Below are 27629 nucleotides of genomic sequence, written 5' to 3'. Positions count from 1 at the left end.
GAGTTAGACTGCGATTCATAGGTCCGCTTTTGAGCGGGTAGTCTAGTGGTTAAAGCGTTCGCTCGTCACGCCGAAGACCCGAGTTCGATTCCCCTCATGGGTACACTGTGTGAAGCCCATTTCTGGTGTCCCCCGCCGTGATATTACTGGAATATTAATTTTGCTAAACGTGGCTTAAAGGCAGAGTGTCACACCACATGCCTCTAAAAAACCATAATGCATTTCTCTCAATCATACTAACTATCAGCCTCGGGGAATCTACCATGTACATGTAATTTATTCCAAAAAATACGTATTTAGATTACAATATTAAATTAACACGTTCGAATGAATTAATTCAGCGTTGCATTAAATCGACTCTCGCGCCCTCTACCGGCCGAATATTATTTCAAGCGAACCCCATAGAGTTATTCCCTTGGAGCGCTGTTTACGAATATCCTATAAAGCAATCGTTTACATTCCATATAGGGCATGTATTATCTGTTTGGAAGCTGCTCGCCTCAAGTACAAATGCCCCCAATATATAAAACATAGGCCAACATATTGTCGAAAATGTGTGACATTGTGCCTTTAAAACTAAACTCGTTCACTCACTCATTATACTTCAGTTGATGTATAACTGCTATATTTTCATATTTATTTGTGTAATGTACGATTGACCTGTGGCGTCATAATACCATAATAGATGAGTGAGTCGATGCACGCGGAATACAATGAGGATGCATTGAATCGGGATTCATAATGAACTACACAATCGTTGCACGCAGTCGGGATACATGACATACTACAACGTCATAATCGATGCTTCAAAGACTACAATCATCATTGTTTCAGCTGCTACGTCACATCACAGTACAACATTACATCACCGCGAGAGGCAATACACAACATAAACCACATGCTTATAACATTATTTTAGCTGATATGGAAGAAAATGGTATTGTTTGGTAAGGTTGTGAAAATGACAAATATAATATGCCAATTCTTTCATAAATAATAGCCCTAAATATTACCTGTAGAGAGTGAGACGAATCCACTCTGACATCTGCATCAGTAAAGGTTATCTCCCCTTCGTCTTTCCAGCTTGGATCTTTGGTCCACGTGTCTGGTACTAAGATGGTCACACGTCTAATGTAGGTGAACTTCCGGGTTGTAGTGTACAGGTAGTCCGAGGCAGAGGTAAACATGCTCTGAAAAAGATCATTGATAGATCTATGGCCCATTTGTAGCTATAAATACACATAACGTTCTAGATGGTTCAGGACAAAATGTGAAAAATGAAAACGGCTTCTCGCATTTAGACCAGTGCACGAATTTGGGATGATACAGGATCCATACACTTCCAACAACCGCCCTTCCCTTACTGAAGAATCTTTGGTGTCTTCATTACTCAACGTTCGAAATACAATAATGATCTTTTTTCTACGATACTTTCAAAGAGTATACCTTGCTCAAAGGTTGCTTGATCAATTATAAATGTTACAACAAGCAAGGCTTCAGTAATACTTAAGAATGTAATGGCAGACATGTAATGGACAGGCGTGTCAAAGTGTTACCCATTGCTGTGTGTAGGATATCAGACCGATAGACAGACAGACAGAAATATATTTGATTAAAGTGTCACATGATATGTTACAGGTAAAACAACATTTCAAATGCTTATATAAAACATATCACCCAGCCATAACATTGGCTTATGAGACACTGATAAAACAAATTAACTAAAAATATGTACAATATACAATATCGTATGTACATACAACTCTTAATGTCGAAACATCCCTATGTGTAGACACCTGTATCTACATACTACTCGAAGTGTTGACATGTTCCACTATGTAAACACCTGTATCTACAGGTAGTGTTGACACGTTCCACTATGTAGACACCTGTATCTACAGGTAGTGTTGACATGTGTCTACTATGTAGACACCTGTATCTACATACTACTGGTAGTGTTGACATGTTCCACTGTGTTGACACCTGTATCTACATACTACTGGTAGTGTTGACATGTTCCACTGTGTAGACACCTGTATCTACATACTGCACGACCGCCTCCGTGGTGTAGTGGTTAGAGCGTCCACCCGGAGAGCGTAAGGTCGCGGGTTCGATCCTCGATCCCCGACCGCGTCATACCAAAAGACGTTAAAATATGGTACTTGTTGGTCCCTGCCTGGCGCTCGGCATTAATGGGTACAACAAGGACTGGTCGGCTCGGAGTCAGTATAATGTGTCTGAGTGGGGTATTCATGCTTCACTGCGGCATGGTATCTCAGTGGGGTAGCACTATAAAACCAGCTTGAGTCTGGGCTAGTACAAGCAGCCGCACATACACACACACACACGCATGCACGTCGTCTCAAGCACGACGTAAAACCCAATTTCACCTCGCCTCACCTAACATACTACTGGTAGTGTTGACATGTTCCACTGTGTAGACACCTGTATCTACATACTACTGGTAGTGTTGACATGTTCCACTGTGTAGACACCTGTATCTACATACTACTGGTAGTGTTGACATGTTCCACTGTGTAGACACCTGTATCTACATACTACTGGTAGTGTTGACATGTTCCACTGTGTAGACACCTGTATCTACATACTACTCGTATAGTGTTGACGCGTTCCACTATGTAGAAACCTGTATCTACATACTACTGGTAGTGTTGACATGTTCCACTGTGTAGACACCCGTATCTACATACTACTGGTAGTGTTGACATGTTCCACTATGTAGACACCTGTATCTACATACTACTCGTATAGTGTTGACGTGTTCCACTATATAGACACCTATATCTACACACTACTGATAGTGTTGACATGTTCCACTATATAGACACCTATATCTACATACTACAGGTAGTGTTGACGTGTTCCACTGTGTAGACACCTATATCTACACACTACTGATAGTGTTGACATGTTCCACTATATCGACACCTATATCTACATACTACTGATAGTGTTGACATGTTCCACTGTGTTGACATCTGTATCTACAGGTAGTGTTGACGTGTTCCACTGTGTAGACACCTGTATCTACATACTACTGGTAGTGTTGACATGTTCCACTGTGTAGACACCTGTATCTACATACTACTGGTAGTGTTGACGTGTTCCACTATAAAGACACCTATATCTACACACAACTCATAGTGTTTACACGGTAACACGTCAACAGAAGGAGTAAGGTCTCCATCAGGTCTATACAGCACATAACCACGACTATGTACAACGCACCTGTAGCTGTGTTATCATCCGCGGATCCTGTGTAACATTTCTGTGGATGGCCACCAGTAAATCGTACCCATTGTTTTCAAACGTCACGGCTACGACATCGGCCCCCATGCACAACGTCAACACCACCACCGCCCAGCATATCCGTCCCTGCACACCCATGTCTACAGTGTCTGAGTGAACGAAGCACACTTGTTGGTTAGTAGCATCCCTGTGTCACTGGCCCGTTGCGTAGACTGTACGCAGGATGAAGAGACTGCAATTTGAAAAAAATGCGAGATGAGTGACGCTCACACTATATATACACTTAGCGGCTCCCGAACACTCCCGGGGAAGGCTATTCTATCGCGCAAAAGTGTACGTCTTTTGAAAAGGATTAATGGTGAGGTACACATTTCACTGAACAGCGGATACATATTACTGGAAGCATCCAAGCGACGCACCAGGATCACTTACATGACGGCGTTTTTCATCCCGATATCATGTTACTGCTTCGTGGTCCGAATCGAGGCTTCTACTTTTCATCTTGCTAGGTGTGGTACAAACAAGTCTTCAGAAAGCTTAAATTTGGGCTCTTGGTTTTCGGGTGCAGCTGATAATCCATGACATTCGTAATCCTTTCGCGAACACGTTAGTTTTATTGTAAGCTCGGTAGCACATATCTGTAACTTCTATGAGAGGCATTATATCTGTAAGCTCGGTAGCGTACATCTGTAACTTCTTTGAGAGGCATTATATCTGTAAGCTCGGCAGCGTACCTCTGTAACTTCATTGAGAGGCATTTCATCTCTATGCTCGGTAGCGTACATCTGTAACTTCATTGAGAGGCATTATATCTGTATGCTTTGTAGCGTGCATCTGTAATCTCTGTAACTGTAACTTCTTTGAGATCTGGCATTTCTTTGAGATCTCTATGCTCGGTAACTTCATTGAGAGGCATTTCATCTCTATGCTCGGTAGCGTACATCTGTAACTTCATTGAGAGGCATTATATCTGTATGCTTTGTAGCGTGCATCTGTAACTTCTTTGAGAGGCATTATATCTGTATGCTTTGTAGCGTACATCTGTAACTTCTTCTTTGAGAGGCATTTAATCTGTATGCTCTGTAGGGTACATCTGTAACTTCATTGAGAAGCATTATATCTGTATGCTCGGTAGCGTACACCTGTAACTTCATTGAGAGGCATTATATCTGTATGCTTTGTAGCGTGCATCTGTAACTTCTTTGAGAGGCATTATATCTGTATGCTCTGTAGCTTACATCTGTAACATCTTTGAGAGGCATTATATCTGTATGCTTTGTAGCGTACATCTGTAACTTCTTTGAGAGGCATTATATCTGTATGCTCGGTAGCGTACATCTGTAACCTCTTTGAGAGGCATTATATCTGTATGCTTTGTAGCGTGCATCTGTAACTTCTTTGAGAGGCATTATATCTGTATGCTCGGTAGCGTACATCTGTAACTTCTTTGAGGGGCATTATATCTGTATGCTTTGTAGCGTGCATCTGTAACTTCTTTGAGGGGCATTATATCTGTATGCTCTGTAGCGTACATCTGTAACTTCATTGAGAGGCATTATATCTGTATGCTCTGTAGCGTACATCTGTAACTTCTTTGAGAGGCATTATATCTGTATGCTTTGTAGCGTACATCTGTAACTTCTTTGAGAGGCATTATATCTGTATGCTCGGTAGCGTACATCTGTAACTTCTTTGAGAGGCATTATATCTGTATGCTCGGTAGCGTACATCTGTAACTTCTTTGAGAGGCATTATATCTGTATGCTCGGTAGCGTACATCTGTAACTTCTTTGAGAGGCATTATATCTGTATGCTCGGTAGCGTACATCTGTAACTTCTTTGAGAGGCATTATATCTGTATGCTCTGTAGCGTACATCTGTAACTTCTTTGAGAGGCATTTTATCTGTATGCTTTGTAGCGTGCATCTGTAACTTCTTTGAGAGGCATTATATCTGTATGCTTTGTAGTGTAAATATGTAACTTCTTTGAGAGGCATTATATCTTGGAAGCGTACATCTGTAACTTCTTTGAGAGGCATTATATCTGTATGCTCGGTAGCTTACATCTGTAACTTCTTTGAGAGGCATTATATCTGTATGCTCGGTATCATATATCTCTACCAAGTCATGTACAATGTTTGGTTCGAGACATAAATACTGACCACCACTGTGTGGTGTGGCGGAAATACATCGACGGAATAAGAAAATGGATATTGGCTATGAGATACCATGAACATCATCATTGCAAGTTTGAAATTATAAACAAATTTTAAAAAGCGTGTAATAAATGCTCCAAATGAAAATTACCATTGATAATAAGTAACTGCCTCGTCTTCGGGTTTAGAAAGCAGTGGGTAGCCAAGAGGTTTTAGATTTTCAGGCCAAATATACAGGTTCGATTCTCCACATTTCCACAGGGCTTTTATATATGATTAAACTATTTCACAACATTTGACACTGACTCATGTTTTCCTGAAGTACACTGATAGTGACATATACACCGTTGTATACCTTGTGTGTGTGAATAAAGTGGACCAAGACTTTCTTCTCTATTTTTATTAAAGTTGTTTTTGTTTTTTCATTCCAGCATAATGGGTACAATCACATGGGTATGGACAGTCATCAGCATGTTGTACAGGCTTCATAACAAAGGTCAAGGAGATGGACATTGAAAATATAAGGAAGTAATTCTATGGCTGTACAGATATACAATATTATATAGAACTGCTGTATAAAATCAGATAAACTCTATCCCAAGCTGGTACAAACCGGTTCAAGAATGGCACAATGTTTGTTGAAGAAAGTAAACTTCAAGGTTGTAGGCCAGTGATACATAAAATCAGATATAGTTAATATGATTGTTTGAGATGCAAAGTTCAAGAAAGGCACATATGGCTATAGGTCAATAGCGTACCGAAAGGCCAATAGTATACACAATCAGATGTAATTTGTCAGCTTAGAGATGTACAAGAATGTTTGAAAATACAACAATTGAACAGTGGCAGAAAGTCTGCAAGGAGAGTCTGCAAAGGTTCAAGAAGGCATAGTGTTTGCAAATGGAGGTAAGTATAGTATGACCAGAAATTATTGAGAATTTTAGGAATATGTTTAATTGGATTTCTAGTATAGACCATTCTTAATGAGGCCTCATGAATATTCATATCTGTACCAAAACGAGGCTAAATTGGGCAAGGACACAATCGCATAATGGCGACAAATCTCAATGTATACTTCCTGGTTTCAAATTTCCCTTGAACGGTACATTACGAAACTGTCCAGTAGTTCAGGGAAATCGCAGAGAAATGGGAAGGGCTACACAAATGTTTTTGTAGCATATCCACGGATTGAAGGGTGAATAATTACTGTACATCACGACACATCACGATAAGTAATATGTAGATCAAGATAGCTCTCCTCGAGTGGATCTGGCCAAACAAAATTGTATTATTCATGTGATGAAATTATTTGTTTGGTATTTTTTCTGTTTAAAATGCTTTGTCCTATCGACTCTGTTTTATAGATATAGGGTACTTATTCACGCATTTATTTTCAGTTGTACAGGACTACTGGTGATGGCGATGTGCGCGTAGCTGCATGTTACAATCGCAGAGGAAAAACGAATCGCCACATCATCATGTAGAAACCATTTATTTCAATCAACATGAGTGGGACACAATGTGCAAGACAAAACTGGATGATTTTTTTCAAGTTCTTTTTTTGACTGATTTGGAGGTGAATAATTATTTTACCTAAATGGACTTATGGTACCTTCATGGGGAATATTTGAACCAATTTTCAATACTGTGTTACTATACCATAAAATTGATTTATTGTAGAGGTTTTAAGGAGAACATATTATCAGGTTAACATAACAGGATTCACACTACAGCAAACAAGTAGCCTAAATAAATAACGAACACCTGGAGTGCAGTTAATAAAAGTTTATTCTGAAATGGTGTCTTAAAAGTCCAATAACAATGGACACATTCACAATAGCTTCCAACTGTAACACTGATGAATAACAATAATATTTTCAGAGGATGCAAATTGAAAATATATTGGGTGCAATATTTTTGTTGATAGAAATATCTTTTTAGATTAGTCTGACATGAATGGCAACAATTACAGCTGGATCAATTAATAATTTATCATATTTTACTCCCTTACACATTATCATAATCTCTTACCTGGTTTTTCTGGTTCCCAACTAACTCTTTTCAAACAGGATGAAATACATTCTTTTTCATCAATTATTAATTAAACAGCAGCAAATGAGTTACATCTACAACTATGCCATTATGAAATACCTTTCTTTTATTCATCAATGTGTATGTTTTACAGCTGTCGCTTTTTTCATCCATCATCTACACAACACAAAAGCACGAAACAATTTCATTTTACATTCATGTCTGTCAATGTTGTGCTGTTTGGGCAAGGTACATCACAAAACCTGGGAAGATATTCAACAAATGAAAAAGTTCCAGCTAATCAGTGCCAATGTTTGAAATGATGGAATACTGTAAAATGTGCAATCAATTTTTATCATCATACATGAATTTACAAACCCAAACTTTTCAAGTTCAAGTTTTCTGTTCAATTTTTCTATTTTGTCAACCTTTTCCTTGAGTTGCTCTCTCCTGTTCATGTAATTTCTGATGGAGTTGTTCTATGTAGGACTGGGGGTCAGTGGCTGCTGTATCACTCTCTGCTCCACTGTAATATAAGCATTGTAAAGCATCACTAGTATCTCTCTGACCACACAAACAATAAAATATATCTCTGGAATTACAAATATACATCAAGGAGTAGAGTCTAACATCATTTCATATTTTAGACAGTATGTGCAATCAATATTTTTATATGTAAATAACATAGCATATAGGTCAAAGTTCAGTTGTATTAAATTCGTGAAAACCATGTCAGTTGGTTAAATCAACTTAATACGATCTGACATTCTTACTGTATCTGAGATGGTGACTGTCGTAGATTCCTTATGGGAGGTGCTCTCTGACTCTTAATTGGCAGCACCTGAAATGGATATTTAAACACTAAATATATTTCAGTTGTTGTAATTAGTTTTGAATGTGTGTGTGACATTCACATTGTACATGTACCCTAATATTAAAACCTTGCATAGTGAACAGTTTGTACATTTCACGGCAGATCTAGACTATGCCATGTGCCGTAATTATTTTGTACTTACTATGAATCATTTTCCAGGGTCTCTCCGTATTTTCGTCAACCACTGCCTTCTCTTTGGCTGAACGCCAATACTAAATAACATCTATATGTAATTCATCTACTTAAAGTTTAAAACTATTTGTAAGTGGAGACCTATTTGTGAGTTTTTTCAAAGACATTATATTTGTTGTTCTTACAAGCAATGAATCTTTCAATGGAATAAACTTGTCTGATATTATTTATAACCTTATCCATTGATAGGGTGTTGCCCTTTAGATGCATAGAAAAATATGCTTTTTGCTCAGTAGGATAAGGTGATGCAGCAATTTATATTGTTCTGGGTAGCCAAAAAGAATTGCATTGGTATCCAGAGTTATACCCATATTAATGTGGGTATTCAAAAATAGTTCCAGACTCACTCAAAAATGTTTTACATATTCACATTGAAGGAAAACATGAGCTAAGTCTTCCCGGTCAGTTTTTCCAAAAGTGCAGATATCATCGTTTACTAGGTTCATAACCTTTAGTTCCCTCTTAGTGTAGCTATAGACTATGCGGTGAAGAAAGTTAAATTTAAATTCTAAAAGTTTTACATCTTTTGTACAACACCTATACTGGAGAAATATATTTTTCCAGTTTGGAGAGGCAAGATTAAAGTTTTCCTCCCATTTTTCACACACTGTGGGGCACGTATCACAGGTGATGATATTATCATAAAAATATCTGGAGCCCTTTCCAGGATTAAGCAAGTCGAGTTAACTGTTTCCAATAGTCAGGTTAGATTTTATAATACACGTTTGCTGGTTAACGCACTTTCTTCTCTAGTTTGAGAGATCGACGAGGGTCTAAACGACTTTATGTGAATGGTTTGTTCATTCTGATATAGTTTACAATGAGAGCTTTTATGTTGATGGGTCACATCGCAAAGACATATAGATAATGAAATATAAAGTTGAGAATGAATGGGTGAGAATTGTTTTACGCAGCTCTCAGCAGTATTCCAGAAGTCACAGCAGGGAATTCATAAATGGTCGTCACACATTCTAGCCATGTGGAGAATCGAACCTGTATCTTTGGCCTGAAAATCTAAAACCTCTTGGTTAGTGAGTGAGTGAGTGAGTTCAGTTTTACGCCGCTTTTAGCAACATTCCAGCAATATCACGACGGGGACACCAGAAGTGAGCTTCATACATTGTACCCATGTGGGGGATCAAACCCGGTTCTTCGATGTGATGAGCGAATGCTTTAACCACTAGGTTACCTCACCGCCCCTATAAACAATGAAGGATAAACAACGAAGGGTATGCAGCGACAGTAACCGCATAATGCCTCTCCACAAATGGATAATGCGGCGTAAAACATTAATAAATCAGTTTTGCGTGCATATATACAAACACAAAAAATTATATGATCGGACACTAAAGACTTATTTATAATATCCGCATTTTCAGAAACACATCGCTTTCAGTTTTACAGTGTACTGATGTTTAAGTAAGCTAACGTTTAAAACAGATTTGCACAGTAAAGTACTGTATTATACTATTATTAATTATTATTATCGCTGGTTGAGAGTTATCGCAGCTGATGAGTGTTCTAATGCTCAAATAGAAGCTAGATGTATTTACAGTTATATTCCATTACAATAGACTGCAACGTGCAGGTCTAGAATACAAAGAACCTGTTCTTACATGTTTATTGTTGTTATAGGATTATAACAGTAATTCTAGCAAAGGAATAGCAAGTAATGCTGAGAACTGGATCGGTTGGCCTGGACTGTATGCCTGGAGTACCCACACCAGACACTAATATTTTTCAGGTATGAAACGTTTATCCATCATAATTCTTTACGATGGTGATGCTTTACAGAAAGTATGTATTTAAATCTACAGTATACAGTTGTTTTTGTTTTGTTGCTATAATACGTGTAAAAAGCTAACGGTACATAATATCATACGGTTTCGTCATTATTGGTAGAAAGATGTCATGATTGTGATGTGATGAAGCAGAATATACCGTAATGAATTTATAACAATTAACATAACATCTTATAAGTGGAATAAGAGCAAAAGATATATGTTTACGGACATGAATACATACACTTAATGGTATCACCATCGTCATCGATACTGGTAGCAGCAGTAGTAGAAGAAGTAGATTTTATATAAATTCATAACATTCAAGGTATAAAATTGAGTCATCGTCTAAACTGGGCCTCCTCAGAAGAAATGATTTTGGTCACACTATGCGATCTTGTTCTCGAAAATACCGCTGCAAAGTAATTGCATCATAATATTTTGCACACCGTGCTTTCACGTATTGGACATTGCAGCACTTGGATAGTGGTAAATAAATATTTGGAAAATGTATCGCAAAACCAGAATCAATTGTAGCAACACAGAATATTGTTTCCTGCCCTGACGCACCGAGTATAGAACTGATATTTTGGGCGTACCTATACAACCATTCCTGCCCATGATGGATGTTCGTGCTGAACGTGCTGAACGTGTAAACTGCTGAATACGTGTACCTGTGGTGTTGTACCCTTAAATGCAAGTTGGAAATATCCTTTACTGTAACATGTTAGACAATTCATCACACTACACCACAATCTGCTGCTGACACAGCTGCACAAATGCGAAAGAAAGACGCGGATCTAATGAGACTAGTACGCCGCAATGCTGTAAGTACTCTGATGAAAAGGACTTGATAACCGCATTGGTAGCATTCGCCCAGCAGTGTCAGAAATCTCCTGAAAATACGAGGATATCGGGCCAGAGCCTACAATTGTAACAGATGTATAATTATTATGCAGTTGCTCGTTTGGCTTGGCGTAGAGGACGCCGTAACTGGAACCTAGCATCCTTGAGATAACCTCAATAGTGTAATGGAAGTAGTTTGGGTCGATTTTTGGTGGATGGCAGTCCCCGTGTAGACCGTCCTATCAACACGGTAAACGGTGTGAGGGTGTATACCATTTGGTGGAGTGGGATTGTCTATCGTGCGACTTGTCTGTCATTGTGTGAAGGAAGCCAAAGGTATCAGAGGTGGATCTTGGAGAGAGTTGTAGTGGCACATTTGGACAACTATCCTGTCCTCACAAGGTCGGTTAATATGGATGACAACGCACGGCCCCGTGAATGAATTTCCTACGATAGGAATCGATCACAACTCTACCCTGCCCAGACTTCAATCCTTGCGAACATGTGTTCTTCATGTACATCAGAGTGTTTCCCCGATACAGAATCTTGCATATTTGGACCAGGCTGTCCATCAGGTGTAGAACAAACTGCTTAAGGACATAGCGTCTGGTGCACTCAATGAGAGGACGTCATCCAACAGTCACTCTGGCTACACGCGATACTGACATCATCACCAGTTATGGTAACTCTAGGCGGTTTCCAAGGATGTGAATATATGCATCACATGTGTGTGAACACATGTACTGTCCTGATATCCCCACACTGTTCCGGTGGGGTAGCCTAATGGTTAAAGCGTTCGCTCGTCACGCTGAAGACAACGGGATCGAAAGGGTACAATTGCCCATTTCTGGTGCCCCCGCCGTGATATTGCTGGAAATTGCTAAAAGCGGCGTAAAACCAAAATCAGTCAGTGTCAGTAAAGGACATTGATTTTACACTATTAATCATTTCTTAGTAAAACATTTTATCATTCATTTTTAATTTAAGACCACACTCTTTACACAAAGCATTGTATGCATCTGTTGGCAGCATTACGTTTACTTACTACACAGGAAACAACATTGCCCATCTGGAAACAAGGTGTTGCTACACCTTTGTCAGGTGAAAACGTTTGCATAAAAATGTTTTCACAAAGCTCAGATTTGAATCTGAGTGACCGGTTGATTATCAATATATATCATTATAAGCCTACAGGTTTATAAGCCGAAGTCACTCAATGAGAAGTTGATCATCGCTGTTGATTTAATCAGCGCAGCTACGGTTCCGATTATCAGTTCAAATATATCATAATATGACTGTTTTATATCTGAAAGCATAGTGATTGTAATGAACTTAGTCAGCATCTTTACAGAAGACCTATGTCTCGAATACACGTGGTTATCGACTCATCGGGATTTCTGTATAAAAGAAATTATTTTATACTTTTCTAAATACTTTTCTAAAAAAAAAGTTTCACAATAAATGGAATAGGTACAACTTGCATTTGACACCTTATCTTTGAAATCTGTAACAATTTGGAAACATTTCTGACGTCAGATTTTAATGAACCAATCTATTTTACACCAACCAACCGTACACACATTACATTTTACAAGCCGCGATGAGATATTGTTAAAATGAGGTAAACCAGATTTACAACAGTTCTTTAGATTTTAAATAACATTCAAAAACCAAACAGTATACTTTCTATTGTCCCTAGGTTTAGTAATAAGCGCCTAAGTTATGAACGGTAAACATATGTTTTCGTAATCATAGTGTTGGCAATTACTTCCCTAGTCCTTGAACTAAATGTCAGAAATAAAAGAAAGATTTTTGCAAAATCCTCATAAGCAATTCTTCTTCATTTCTAGTACATGGAGTAACTAATGGTTGCAGTATTGACGATATCGGTAGACACGAGCCCGTACACCCTACCATACCCACAAATTGTTTCTTGTCTCCTTAAGCATGATAACTTACCTCAGATAAAAAATAGCATAGGTTCTAATAATAGCAACACATTCAACTTATCCATGATGTAACTGTTAATTGCTTCCCTACGCGTGAGGGGATTTCCATAAGCTTCACGCCCTCAACCCAGGCTTACCGCCGATCTTTCCAATAGCAATTAATATGTCTGAATGCTTAATTTCCGACATAATTCAGTTCTACCACCGCGATACCGTTGGTTCTACTTCCAGACACTAACTGTCCTGTTGCCGTTGTCAGGAATTAAAACAAGTGAGAGTTATCTCCCATAGTCTTGTTACTGCAGATGATCTGTTGAAATGCTCGATTTTCAAATGAATGTTCGAGAATTGATTTTAATCTTTGCAGATTTTCGCAAACTGTTTACACTGGTTTTTAGGTTTATACCATGTATGCAAACTTGATCGGTTTACATATCAGCAAGTCAACAATCAAAGCCTCATAGACATGTTATTTTGTCATTGACAATACAAAACAAAAATATATGCGAACAATGAATATACTTACCGTTACTATTTCAGAAAATAATTAGAATACATGATTGGGTACGAGCAACGAGTTACAAATAATTAAAGATTAGCTCTCACACATGAATGGATAGGATCGGCCCCCAGCCAATGAGAACGACGTATTGTCCTCAATGATCGACCAGAAAGGAGTGACCAACAAGTATTTAGCATTAAACCAAGACGACTTTGTTAAGGTAGGAAATAATCTTAACACCTTCGCGTATCAACTCTTAATGCGGTTTATCTTTGTAAAACGAAGCATGCAAAAGTGCACATGACTCATGGAATTAGTGTTATAAGCATGTTGGTGACCACAGGCTGTTTTGGAATATGCACGACGTTTATGATGAAGTTGTATCATGTACAAAGAGGCATGAACCTTTGGCAGTGATTGACAAGGGAAGGCACAGTGGCATCCTAGAGAACTGAACTTGAAGAAACATGGCCAAACGACAGAGCCACTGATATGTTAGTTGTGAGAATATTCAGTTTCTGCTGTTTCGTCCAAATAGTCAATAGTCTTTTTGGAAGTTCAAGATTATCATTTGAATTACACGATCTTCAGACAACTGTTGCTCAAAAGTTGTTTGATAAGAGTTGCAAAATTCAACACCGGGTTAGAATTGATCTTCGACAATCGATGCTTGTCATAGGAGGCGACTAACGGTATCGGGTGGTCAGGATCGCTGACTTGGTTCACACATGTCACCGTATCGCAGTTGTGTAGATCGATACTCATGATGTCAGTTGATGAATAGTTACAGAGCGCAGTCAGGTAACTGGAATATTGCATTCATGGCCTGTATGAGGTGTATGTTAGAACTGTGGAATACATTTCAAAATTTGATGCATCATTGACCACAGTGATGTCAGATACGATTATCTGTTTACATTCGTACCGATGTTGCAGAAAACGGTAAATGTTCAATAATACCTGGTAGCAGAGCTATATTGGCAATGATTCATTAACACATGCCTATAATAAAGTTGCAATTGTACAGCGAACTCTTCAGACCATGGAAGTGTCTCTGTCTCTTTTTATTGTCAATGTCTCACTTTGCATTTAATCCCCAGTAAAAATATTGCTTAGGTTACTGATTGAATTGTACGAAGAAGAATGAACTTGAAATGATTTCTGATCTTTCATTGATTATAAGCATACCCCTGGCGCGTTACGAATAAGTGACCTAAGATTCACATGGATATATGCATCATAGAATTATGCTAAAATATGACGAACATGTGTCGCTGCCTTAAGTGGTTGCTAAGATTCTCGGGCGTCAGTTGCGTCGTTATTAATGACACGTCAAGAATTGTCCATTCTGTACCGAGACAATCCAAACAGTATCATTCATAAGTAAATATACGCGTTTTGTCAGCTTTCATTGTGTCGGTTCATTTCTAATTGTACAAACGTCGCTCTATGCAATAAATAAGAAGTTGTCATCCATAAAGCTGTATGTTTCATTTTTGAGTCACCAACTTCTAGAATGCTGATCAAACAATTACTTGTACAACTTACTCTTTACAGTAACACTACATCGACCTGTCGGTTGAGTGCTACGAGTGCAGACACAATACCAGCATGGACCAGGATGTCATAAGGATACGAGAGGTAGGGCGTAAACACTGTTGTGATCATGCATATTGCATTTGATACATGTCCTAATCTAAGAGCTACACAATTGTTAGCCCCGTCAAAATCTTCACGGTGAGTATAATGACAATATACATGGAAAGCGTTTATCTATACGGTTATCTATAGTTATGTGCACAGTGTGTGGTATCATGCAATATTACTTCTCGAATATGATGTACATTCAATGCAAGCTTGGTTACGAACGTTAATGTCGTTATTTCGTTTGTAGAACTTAAAAGTCTATGTAATGTTGATACCGAATATGCGATTACAAAGACTGACTCATCGTTCAACAGACACCTTTGAGGGCAGACTTGGATACTGTACAATCATTTCAATTCATATTTGGAAGACAAAATACAAAAGCAAAAAAGTACCACCTCATAATTTTGAACCCTTTCTAATTGTTGTACACCTGTTATATGAACTTCGTGTGAAGCATATATATTTCAATTTGTATCATCCCAATGTCAATAGAACTTAAAATAGGCTCACTTTAAACAAATTACAATTTGACAGACAGGATCATAATATCAGTCAAATTTGCTGTGTATACACAGATGATGGGCACCCTTCATGCTGAAAGAATCCACTCATGTACTGTAGTAGTTATTGGGGATAAGCGATATGGATGAACAACTTCTTTGTTACGCTTTAGAGACATGTACATTTGTCTATAGCGGTGTTAGAATCTATACTGAAACGTCAATCCTAACTGTAAAAATGTTTTTCATCCATAATCTTTTTCTTAGTTTCCTAAATACATCTCACGGATGTCATTTTACAATAGTGGAGTTTGTATTTGTGTGTGCTGGAATAGAGTCAATGTTTGGTAAAATAGCTTCAGAAAACAAAAGTTGAAAACAATAACCATTGAGTCGGATGTTAGTAGACTGGGATTGTGGAATAGACTTGGTAACGTTTGTCTTGACATGTCTTTGACAGACATGAAACACCTGTCCATGATGATCTTAACCTGTGATCTAAACATGAATTACACAATTTGTCAGAACACATTCGCGTTAAAGGCCTGCGTAAAATCTCAAGCAATGTCATATCGGTATTGTGATCTTCGGACTATAACATTTAAGTTAGCCAGGGTATATGTTCACCATTGGTTAAACACCTTTGCTCATTCACGTGATTGATGTATATCCCTGAACAGCTCAACGCCAGTTTCATTTTAAAAATGTCACAAATGGTATCCTGCATATATTTTGTGACGAAATACTCGTTGTATATTTCAACTATTTTCTTGTGATTTCAAGTTCTTTCTTAAACTCGACATTTCTATTGTTTGTCGGTTGTTTTTTTTTCGGAATTACGTTGTTTTAAAAAACCCTAAAAAGGACTATTAAATTATTACCAAGTACCAAGAAATTTCGTTTTTAAAACACCCAATCTATCCTGAAGTTTTTTGTTCTGAACCCTTTATAAATGACATTGTATATTATTTTACCATAGAGCCTTAGTCTTCTCATATCTGTTAATTTCTATGTATTTCAGGAACCTGAACTAGACCCTGACGAATTATACAGACAGCATATTATAAAGAGTAAGTGGATGTTATCTGCTTTGCTGGAGAGGTATCCAAATTATACAAATAAAAAGGCATAAACTTCAGTGAGCAAATAAACCGTCAGCATGCTGTTAGAAGTATTTACAAATAATTACTGAGAGCTCGTTTTCAAGCGTATATGTGTGTATTTCAGAAGTGATGGATGGGCTGTGTCTAGCAGTAAGCAACGACCAAGTCCGTATCACGGTCGACAACATCAACCATCTCCTCAGTATCCTTAACATCAACACCTATGACGAAGACGTCCTCGACCTTATCAGGAATGCTCTCATTGATAGTAAGGTGTAACACGTAGTGACTTGTAGTTGGAGGTGCCTATGTCCAAGTGACAGTCCGTTGTGCATTAAGATATCCTGACATGTGCAGATATCGCCACTTGATTCCTACCCGTGGGAGTCGTCGGACGTAGATATCCCTGCTTGATTCCTACCCGTGGGAGTCGTCGGACGTAGATATCCCTGCTTGATTCCTATCCGTGGGAGTCGTCGGACGTAGATATCACTGCTTGACTCCTACCCGTGGGAGTCGTCGGACGTAGATATCCCTGCTTGATTCCTATCCGTGGGAGTCGTCGGACGTAGATATCCCTGCTTGATTCCTACCCGTGGGAGTCGTCGGACGTAGATATCCCTGCTTGATTCCTACCCTTGGGTGTCTTCAGGAGTAGATATCCCCACTTGATTCCTACCGGTGGGAGTCTTCGGACGTAGATATCCCTGCTTGATTCCTATCCGTGGGAGTCTTCAGGAGTAGATATCCCTGCTTGATTCCTACCCATGGGAGTCTTCAGGAGTAGATATCCCTGTTTGATTCCTATCCGTGGGAGTCTTCAGGAGAAGATATCCCTGCTTGAATCCTACCCATGGGAGTCTTCAAGGGTAGATATCCCTGCTTGATTCCTATCCGTGGGACTCTTCGGACGTAGATATCCCTGCTTGATTCCTACCCTTGGGAGTCTTCGGACGTAGATATCCCTGCTTGATTCCTATCCGTGGGAGTCTTCAGGAGTAGATATCCCTGTTTGATTCCTATCCGTGGGAGTCTTCAGGAGTAGATATCCCTGCTTGATTCCTACCCATGGGAGTCTTCAGGAGTAGATATCCCTGCTTGATTCCTATCCGTGGGAGTCTTCAGGAGAAGATATCCCCACTTGATTCCTACCCATGTGAGTCTTCAAGGGTAGATATCCCTGCTTGATTCCTATCCGTGGGACTCTTCGGACGTAGATATCCCTGTTTGATTCCTACCCGTGGGAGTCTTCGGACGTAGATATCCCTGCTTGATTCCTATCCGTGGGAGTCTTCAGGAGTAGATATCCCTGTTTGATTCCTATCCGTGGGAGTCTTCAGGAGTAGATATCCCTGCTTGATTCCTACCCATGGGAGTCTTCAAGGGTCGATATCCCTGCTTGATTCCTATCCGTGGGAGTCTTCAGGCGTAGATATCCCCACTTCATTCATACCCGTCGGAGTCTTCCGGCATAAGTTTAAAGTGTGTCTTAAAGAATGGATGAACCAGCATTAAGTTTGCAAGCATGTGTCTTCAGGCATAAATGACCTAGTATTAAGTTTACAATTGTATTAGTTTAATCGTAGATGTGTCTACAAGTATGTGATTAGATGCAGAACCATGTACACAGTACTCGCAGCTTACCCGTGTGCGTCAGTGGTAATGTACAATAGTAAACGCACTTTCTATAATAATATTTGTATAAACAACACTTCGTGAAAACATATCTATATATGCTGCATGGTCTTTCTTCAGCTGGAGGAGATATTGAAACGGACGATTTCGAAAAGGTTGTCCTCAAAAGCGTCTTGACAAAGGACGAGGAAGTAGAGAAGGCGATAGAAGATGCCTACGGTATCGTAGATGTTGACGGCGATGGAGTCATTACCGCTGCTGACATATACCAGTTGATGTTGGCCATAGGAGAGATGATAAGTGATGATGAACTCCTACACATGCTTAAGATGGTTGACAGTGATGGAGACGGCCGAATCACATTTGAAGGTAATGTCCTTTTGAAAAATGTTTTAATAAAAGTCTCTGAGACAATACTTTTCTGTTCTGATACGATACCATTTCCATTTCAAATACTAGGAAATTAAATTACTTACTTCAAAATGTTGTTTATACAAGGGGTTCTGAATTATTAATTGGTAACTGTAACTTTTGTGAATGCTAAAACGGCAGATGTTGAAAGAGACGCATCTAGGTGATAGTGGCACTCCACTCGAGCCATATCCTGAAAAAAAAATTCATAGCTCACATTTGGTCCAATGGTTAAATACTAAGCCTAATATGTTTCAAGATTTTAGGAAATTCATTCTTGGTGTGGAGGACCCGGAGACGATTAGTGAAAAACATTGTGAAGAACATGCAGCTACAGATAACACAGAACCAGAATCGCCGGTGTCTGTCATCTACCAGCCCCCACCCAATCACAAGAAGAGGAGTCTGTTCACGTATGGTGGCATGATAGCTAAACAGTTGTCTGTTGTTGCACTCATGAAGGACCTTGTGGGTACAGCTGACCATGAGGGGATGACAGACAAAGGCGCTAAAGACACTGAGAATGACCATGAAGAAACAAATGAAAGCGCCGACGACGCTAAGACACAGGACGAGAAGCAAACAGACGTTGGCACTGAAGATATTAATGTAAAGGATGTCGAGGGGGTTGGTATGAGAGGCTCTGGTGATGTCACAATGGAGACACTAAGTATTGAACCCAATAGACATTTACAAGAAGGTGAAACGCAAGTTAGACCCGACAACCATTGCCATGTTAAGGGCGATATTAAGAAAGATATGTACAATCCACCAGTTCACAGGACAGGCACAGATGACCCTACAACAGAAAACCGATCCAAAGAAAGAGAAGATATGAAAGACAATGAACCAGATTTGGATGAGAAGAATAAATCGGTTAGTATTGGAATAAACATATTTGTTGGGGGTGTTCTGAAGAGTTTATGGCCTTAATTAAACAGGAACCTATTGTCGAAAATGATTTCCAAAATATGGGGAAAGAAGACAATTGTCCCATGTTACCAACTCAAGGTGTTCCTGAAAAAGAGGTTAAAGAACACACAATACAAATTGGAGAGCATTGTTCAGTGAAAAGGGAATGTCCGCCAACGCGCTACAGTGAAAAGAGTCCATATTATGGTCGCATAAGGCCCATAGTGTTCAGCATGAATCCTCTACCTCCTCTGGAATCCTCTACCTCCTCTGGTGAATCGAAGATAAAGGAACCAGTAAGTAGTATGAGCACTGAAAGTACTGACGCTGATGCAACGCGAGTATGTCATCCTAATGAAAGTCAAGTTGTGAAGATGAAGGATAAACAAATTCAGACATCAGAAGAGAACATAGGAGAGTTTGGTCAGGCAACTGGTGTGATTATGAAAACCAAGGTTGACACTGAATCACAGCTTGATGACACTTCATCGGATAATAAGCCTCTTAGGCGTGAGAGTGCTACCATAACAGAGGTCCATGGCATACCTGATCGACTGCGGAAGATGAAATGTTTACAAAAGGCTATTCTGAAAAGGAGAAATACAAGTTTTGATATGATAAGAACACAAAAGAAAAGATCCCCCTCAAGCGTCCAGTTACAGAGGCAATCCACATCATGCGAGCTGTTAAAACACCTGCCAGACCGTCCGCAACAGGTGATATCCTTTCCTGAAAGACACCCTTGCCATGAAGAAGAAAAGAAAGAAACACTTATGACACCAAGTCCTCCAAAGACCGGATTCAGACGTTTCGCAGAGAGATTCTGCATATCAAAACCTCCACCAGACAGTGTATATGATATTGGTCATTCGACTAATTCCAAGAGCATAAGCATCATTGATGTTTCCCCTAATATAATTGACGAAAGCCTGTATGAACTTGATGTGGAACTTTCAGAGAAGCATCGCGGGTTCAAGAGTATACGCCCATTATCTCGGGTTCTAATGGCCTTAAGATCAACTTACAATGCAAAGAAGGCCCAATCAGAAGACATTACATCTATATCCAGGGATTTAGAGGAAAATGGAACACCATATACAAGAACGAGTCCTACATTTGAACGTAAGGCTACCGTCATGAAACAGAAAACACTGTCCAGATCTAATACCCTCCTGAACCTTGAGCTGCCCATTGAAAATTCTTTCAGACCCAAATTGAAGAGAACTTCAACATTGACACGTATTCCTGTTGATAATGGAACCAAACATAATATTCCTGTGTTCTTGGGATAATTTCGTTGGGAAAATGTACCTTTTTTTGTTACTTTGGTAACAGTGTTCATTCATTAAGGTGTTGCCTTTCTGAGTGATACGAAAATATTTACTTCATGATATTACAGTTTAACATGTACAGCATGAAACATACAGCTTTATGGCTGACAACTTCTTGCTTACTGCACAGAGCGAGGTTTCGATGTAGATTCTTACATCGTTATCAAGCTGAATGTGACTCTTAAGTGATTATTAACTTGATAACGATGTAAGAATCTACATCGAAATGTCGCTTTATGCAATAAACAAAAAGTCGTCATTCATAAAGTTGTAAATTTCATTCTTGACTCACCAGCTTCGAGATTGCCGATCAAACAATAAAACGTACGATGTTTGGCTACTAATTCAACGTTTCTTATCACGTTTAGGATCACTATACGACCCTCAAGCAATGAATGAGTGATAAAGTTTGGGTTTACATCATTGTAAGGAATGTTTGATCTTTATCAAGACTGGGATCAATCATGAATATTTAAATACATACTTAGTACATAATAATCGAGAAAACGCTTACGGTCAGGTTTATCATCTTCTGGTATAGTGTTTCCTTCATGCATCGCGTGTTTCAATGCGTGTAGAATACAACTTGTATAGAACCTGAAGGCAATTGCAAGAGAGCTGGTTGGCCACAAAACACTAGCAAACTAATGACGTTAAGGACCGTTAGCGTTGAGGGTGACCACGAGTGACAGCTCCTAGGGAGGATACAGCTCTTCTCAGAATCACAAGACATTGTCCGGTCAGGAAGTAGCTTCCGCATCGTCGTTTGTCTAAAATAACGGTCCAAAATAGCCTGCATATGCACAACGGAATATTTTGCAGTAGGTACCGTTTGGCGGGGGTCCATTGCTGGTGTTGGGACGCCTCTCTAGTTACTGTAAACCTGACCTTGTGAAGATTAGATAAAATCATGGACAACGGTACATCACTGACATCCCAGACAAGGTTGTTGTACCATATTTCGATGACCATCCTCTAAGCTCAAGGCCAGTCTTCATGGACGACAATGCTAGGCCACATCGTTCATTTACCGTTGGTGATTTCGTACGTGAAGGGGCGGAAGCAACTCTACGTTGACCGTACAGGAGTCCAGAACGCAATACCAGAGAGCAAGTTAGGGGAACGTAGTGTCGTAGAATACGCCAAGGGGATGCGAGAAGGGCCAGGGGTGTTATTGTGGAGGTTTGAGCAGATATTGACATTGTCCCCGGTCATTGATACTTGTGTGATTTCTTGAGGATTGTATGCCAGAATCTTAGAAATGGCCGCACGTCATACTACCATAGCATTCGTGACCCACTCGTGTTATCCCGGGACAAGCTGAATACCGAGGTTACGGAAAGGGGCGAGTGGTGACGAATGACTACCATAGTTATGAGCACTACAAAATGGGTCAATTTTTGCCAGGTTTGTTTCCACGAATAAACAGTTTTTTTATTCTCTTTGCTTGTAGATTTGCAATTTGCAATTCAATTATTCCTTGAGGGTCTGTTCATCCGGATAGTAAGTCAAGTACAGTTTGGATAACTTCCTTTGCTATGGTTAATGGTATCATATTGATACTACGCAAAATATGGGATGTTGAGGTCCGTTTTTCCATGTGTATGGTCTAAAGCGTCAAAACAATTTCCATAACATTAATAAAGCTCAATTGTACGATTCAGACTTTATCACGAGCGTGTGTTCATGCTGTCTAACATATGGAGATGACATCAGGTGTTTCCTCACTCGGCCCAAACACATGGACAGGCAAGTCATATGTGCCCCTGAATCGACGCAGTAACAGTAAATGGTGCTATTAGAAACAGCAATCAAATTTCAAAACAACACAAACCCTTCTTCTCGTTCACCCGGAGCAGTCCAGACAAATGAGCCCCTATGAATGCATCATGGGAAAGGGTGTCTTCTGAAAAAGAAGACAAGAATGATTAAGAACTACCTGACAGTAGATATATGTTCAACTAACCTTTTTGTCGGTTGACTCCCATCAGTAGATCCAAGAGCATATAATGTGAGTGAGTGAGCTTTGGTTTTACGCCTCTTTTAACATTATTCCAGCAATATCACAGCGGGGAACGATAGAACACTTTAACCACTCGGCTAACCCCGGCCCTTCATCATAATGTATTAAGCCTACCTATTGTACACGCCTCTGTCTGTTTCTGCACGCATGCCAGTCCTCCTTTCTCGGCCTTTGAAAAGAGAAACACAGTCATTATACAAGTGTTGATCCATCAGAAGACCCCCATGTGTGTATTTGCCATTTGAACAAACTGCTCAATATAAAATATTGACCTACCGGTACATAAAATATAGAACTACGAGCTGTAGTGTTCAACAATTGAACCCAAATCTATCTCTGCTTGGTGCTGTACATACTATAGCAAAGTGCCATGGGTCGTGATCTGCTGGCACAGCGCCATCAGCATGCACTAGTGCGTGGATGTTTGCGCTATATTAATATCCAACAAACAAACAAAGAAATTCACTTTATAGACACTTGCTCCAAATAATAGTATTTATATTTAGGATCGTGCAACAATGCATTTACATAACGAGTTGGAAATTGGACTGGTATACATTTTTGCCTCTTCTTTACGCTATGCAATGGAAGCTAAAAGACATCACCGTGTCAATGATTTCAACGTAATAAGCATTTTGGACGTTGAAAAATTTAAGTGCACATAAATTTGAGAGCACGTGTTGCAGGGAGCAGTTTTCATCGATTCATGTACATTGTGGTAAGGCTGTTAGCGCAGTATGTCCCGGATGAGCCCACAAGGAACGTAATACCCTCGTCAATATACCTATTGATATGCGTGTTTGTCAATGTTTTGACAACAGCTTCCAGGTAACCTTTCATGATCCTCTTTGTGATAGGGCTATTGATTATTGCACAGTACTTGGATAAGCGCCAACTTGCAGCGGTATTCTTTCAAAGGTAAATTGACGTTATGTATGTATGTATGTATGTATGTATGTATGTATGTATGTATGTATGTATGTATGTATGTATGTATGTATGTATGTATGTATGTATGTATGTATGTATGTATGTATGTATGTATGTATGTATGTATGTATGTATGAATGTATGTATGTATGTATGTATGTATGTATGTATGTATGTATGTTCGGAAAAAAAGTCCTCGGAATGAAGGTACCGGTAAAAAAGTACTAAATTTGCCTAGGAATAAAAGTCCTACTTTTATTTTTTTATAACAAATGTTCAGAAAAAAACTTAGTTTTAATTTTTTTACTTTATTCACATAGGCACTTTCACATACAACAATGTAAATTGATAAAAATTTGCATCTGCAATGATACATTTGCAGGACTTTTAACATTTTTAATACTTTTTTTCACATAGGCACTTCATATTGCACTGAAACATGACAATTTGCAAAAATTTGCTAAAATCACATTTTATTTGACAAACAGAACTCAAACAGTACTCCACAAGAAAGTTTATGAAAACAATCTTGTTGTGAACACTAATTATTCTTTGATTCAAGCAGCTAAAATCCAAAATTTTGACAAACAGAACTCAAGCTAAATCCTCGATTTGAATGCCCAGTTAAAATAGCATTGTTCTTGGTTATTTAATTCTTGTCTTTAATACACAATCACTTTTGTCAACAATAACTTTGATGTCAACATCCACTTAATCTGTTTTCACAATAATAGGACTTTTTTTTCGGAGGACTTTTTTTCCGGTACTTTATTACCGAGGACTTTTTTTCCTATGTATGTATGTATGTATGTATGTATGTATGTATGTATGTATGTATGTATGTATGTATGTATGTATGTATGTATGTATGTATGTATGTATGTATGTATGTATGTATGTATGTATGTATGTATGTATGTATGTATGTATGTATGTATGTATGTATGTATGTATGTATGTATGTATGTATGTATGTATGTATGTATGTATGTATGTATGTATGTATGTAAATATGTATGTGTGACCTTGTATGTGTGTGTGCGTGTGCGTATGCGTGTGTCTGTCTGAATGTATTTTTGGTGTTTGTGTCAATACGTTATTTGGCTTGTGTTAATATTTGTTACAGTGGGATGATATATCTCCATCCCACGAATGTGTGCACGAACTTTGTCGTATATGTTGACATATAACAAGAAACATCTATCTTAAATCTAATAAATGGCAAAATATAATTCTTAAACATCTTCACGAGATTTCAACATTGTAAATTACAAGAAAGTGTTTACTGTCAGTCGAATGAATACAAAATTGACAGTTATTTGAACCAAATTGAATACCTGTATTTATGTAAAAGTGTTCCATCCGCCACCAGGTGGTTTCGCATCAATGTTAGACTCGCTGTGCCAACTTCCGGTTTGGTCGTAAGCTTTATCGATAGTGTAAACGCACTCTAACTCTGGACTGTATAGGACCGCATCCATTACTTCACTGTATAGCATCCATTACTTCACTGTAGATGCTATATATACATAAAAAAGCACAGGTACATAGTACATAGATAATAATGACAGATTCAACTACATAGGGTAGCCATAGGGCCTAAGTCAGTATTACATTATCCATTATTTATTTGTAGACGCTATATACACATGAGTAGGCATAAGTACATAGAGAATAAGGACAGGTTTAACTACATCGGGTAGCCATAGGGCTTAAGTCAGTATGACATTATCCATTTTTTCTCTGTAGATGCTACATATACATAAGTAGGCATAAGTACATAATACATAGCTGATGATTAGAAGTTGGACTATATCTGGTAGGCATAGGGTCTAAGTGCATATTACATTATCCATTATTCCCCATCATTTCTGCAGATGCTACAGATACATAGGTAAACATGTATATAATATGTTTGATCTTCAGGATGATCGTCTGGAGGAAATAAAGACTCTCTCTCTCTCATGGTGTTGTTTCGTGTTGTATGTGCCATAGGGCTTGTGCAGGTTGGACTGCATCTGGTAACATGCTTAGCTACAGGTTTACTTTCACCATTGCATATGCTACCTATGTATCGTGTATTGAACATAGTTTGGATATAACTTGTAGTAGTATCAGTTGGTGCTATTATGAAGTTCATAGTTCATAGTTCATAGCAGTTGTGAAAAGAAAGGGTATAAAATTCAACTATAGACAATCATTCAAACATCTACTTTCATTGATAGCTGATGTACCTTACACTAAAGTGGACCTAAACAATGAAATAAACTTCACAAAAGAAAAGAGCATTAATATTACTTTAATTACAACTGCTTCAATAGCTCATGTAGCCTGACATTGGATGATTCATAAGTAAGTGAAAATAACTGATCCATACATATGAAATTCAGACAAGAAATAGGTATGAGTGATTGTTTGTGCTGAAATATACAAATGACAGTATTTCAACATGTTAAGTAAATCAGCTCAATTATAAAACATGATCACTATGTACAGACTGAAACTCTACCACATAAGCATGCAGTGTGACCTTCAGTGGTGGTTAGATTGACACTTACTGGATTAATATGCAGAGCTATGCAATGAGAATAAAGTGAAAAACATAACTAAGATTGTATTGTTTCATAGGGTAAGTAAACCAATGCCATGTATCTCAATATTTCATATAATCTTCCTAGTAAGTGTATGAAACCCACACAAATGCCTTGCGTAACTTCCTTTGAAAGGACAGGATTCTGTGTTGTGTGAGGGTATGTTTCATAAGTAATTGACAGGAAATGTTACAGGGACAACTTTTAGCTTATTTCAAAACATATATCAAACTGTCTAATGATGTGTATGTTTACAAGGTGGCATTTCAGCTTTCTTTCACTGCAATTCTGGTGTGAAAGTGTGTACAATTGCATTTTGTAAGTTTAGATGGAGTCATACATGAAGAAGGTAGAAAGCATAATATATGAGCAATAAATAGGTTGTATGTTGTAGGTAATATATAACCACAAGAAAACGTGTTTCACTTCATGTTTGAATGTTCATTTTAAGATAGTTAAAGATCTGACATATTACCTATATAAACTTTTGAATATGACAACTCATGTACACTTCTATTCATTGTACTGAGCCTGTCCTCAATGTTTGTTTACATATGTGTCATGATGTACAAGTATGATGGGCCAGTAAACTGAACTAATTGGCACTTTGTCCCTGTTTCTTAGGCGTCATATATACTAAAATCATCTTCTATATACCAAAAAGCCATTAAATAAACTCATGTATTAAATATTACATTAAAACAATGCCTAAAATAGGACCAAATTGTAAGTGAAAAGCTCCTCATAGCTTCGGGCAGCCATTTGCAATTGACAAAGGGAGGTAATTCCTCCAATTTCCTCTGCACTTTGTACAGAAATAAAGGCACAAAAAGAAAGTTGTCTGCCCCTGATCGTGAACATGTTCATGTCGCATATCAGCTCTTACCCTAACCCTAACCCCAGGGTTAGACCAAACACTAACCCCAGTCTTATACCCAACAC

General features: G+C 38.6%; 1 protein-coding gene across 1 annotated transcript in view; it reads right to left on the bottom strand.

Moving 5' to 3' along the window:
• LOC124279840 (calcium-activated chloride channel regulator 3A-1-like) overlaps window positions 1-3528 on the bottom strand; it is a 37895-nt gene extending 34367 nt beyond the window's left edge. Inside the window, exons 1-2 of the mRNA XM_046715720.1 lie at window positions 3250-3528; window positions 1014-1190 (exon numbers count right to left, since the gene is read on the bottom strand). Of these exons, the coding sequence (XP_046571676.1) occupies window positions 1014-1190; window positions 3250-3408 (336 nt within the window). The 5' untranslated portion in view covers window positions 3409-3528. The remainder of the gene's footprint in view (window positions 1-1013; window positions 1191-3249) is intronic.
• Between the last annotated feature and the right edge of the window lie 24101 nt (window positions 3529-27629).

Source organism: Haliotis rubra, unplaced genomic scaffold, assembly GCF_003918875.1.
Source record: "Haliotis rubra isolate DU_JTF1 unplaced genomic scaffold, ASM391887v1 Scf107, whole genome shotgun sequence".
NCBI lineage: Eukaryota > Metazoa > Mollusca > Gastropoda > Lepetellida > Haliotidae > Haliotis > Haliotis rubra.
Note: the sequence above shows the minus strand (reverse complement) of the source record. Positions and strands in the feature narration are given on the sequence as shown.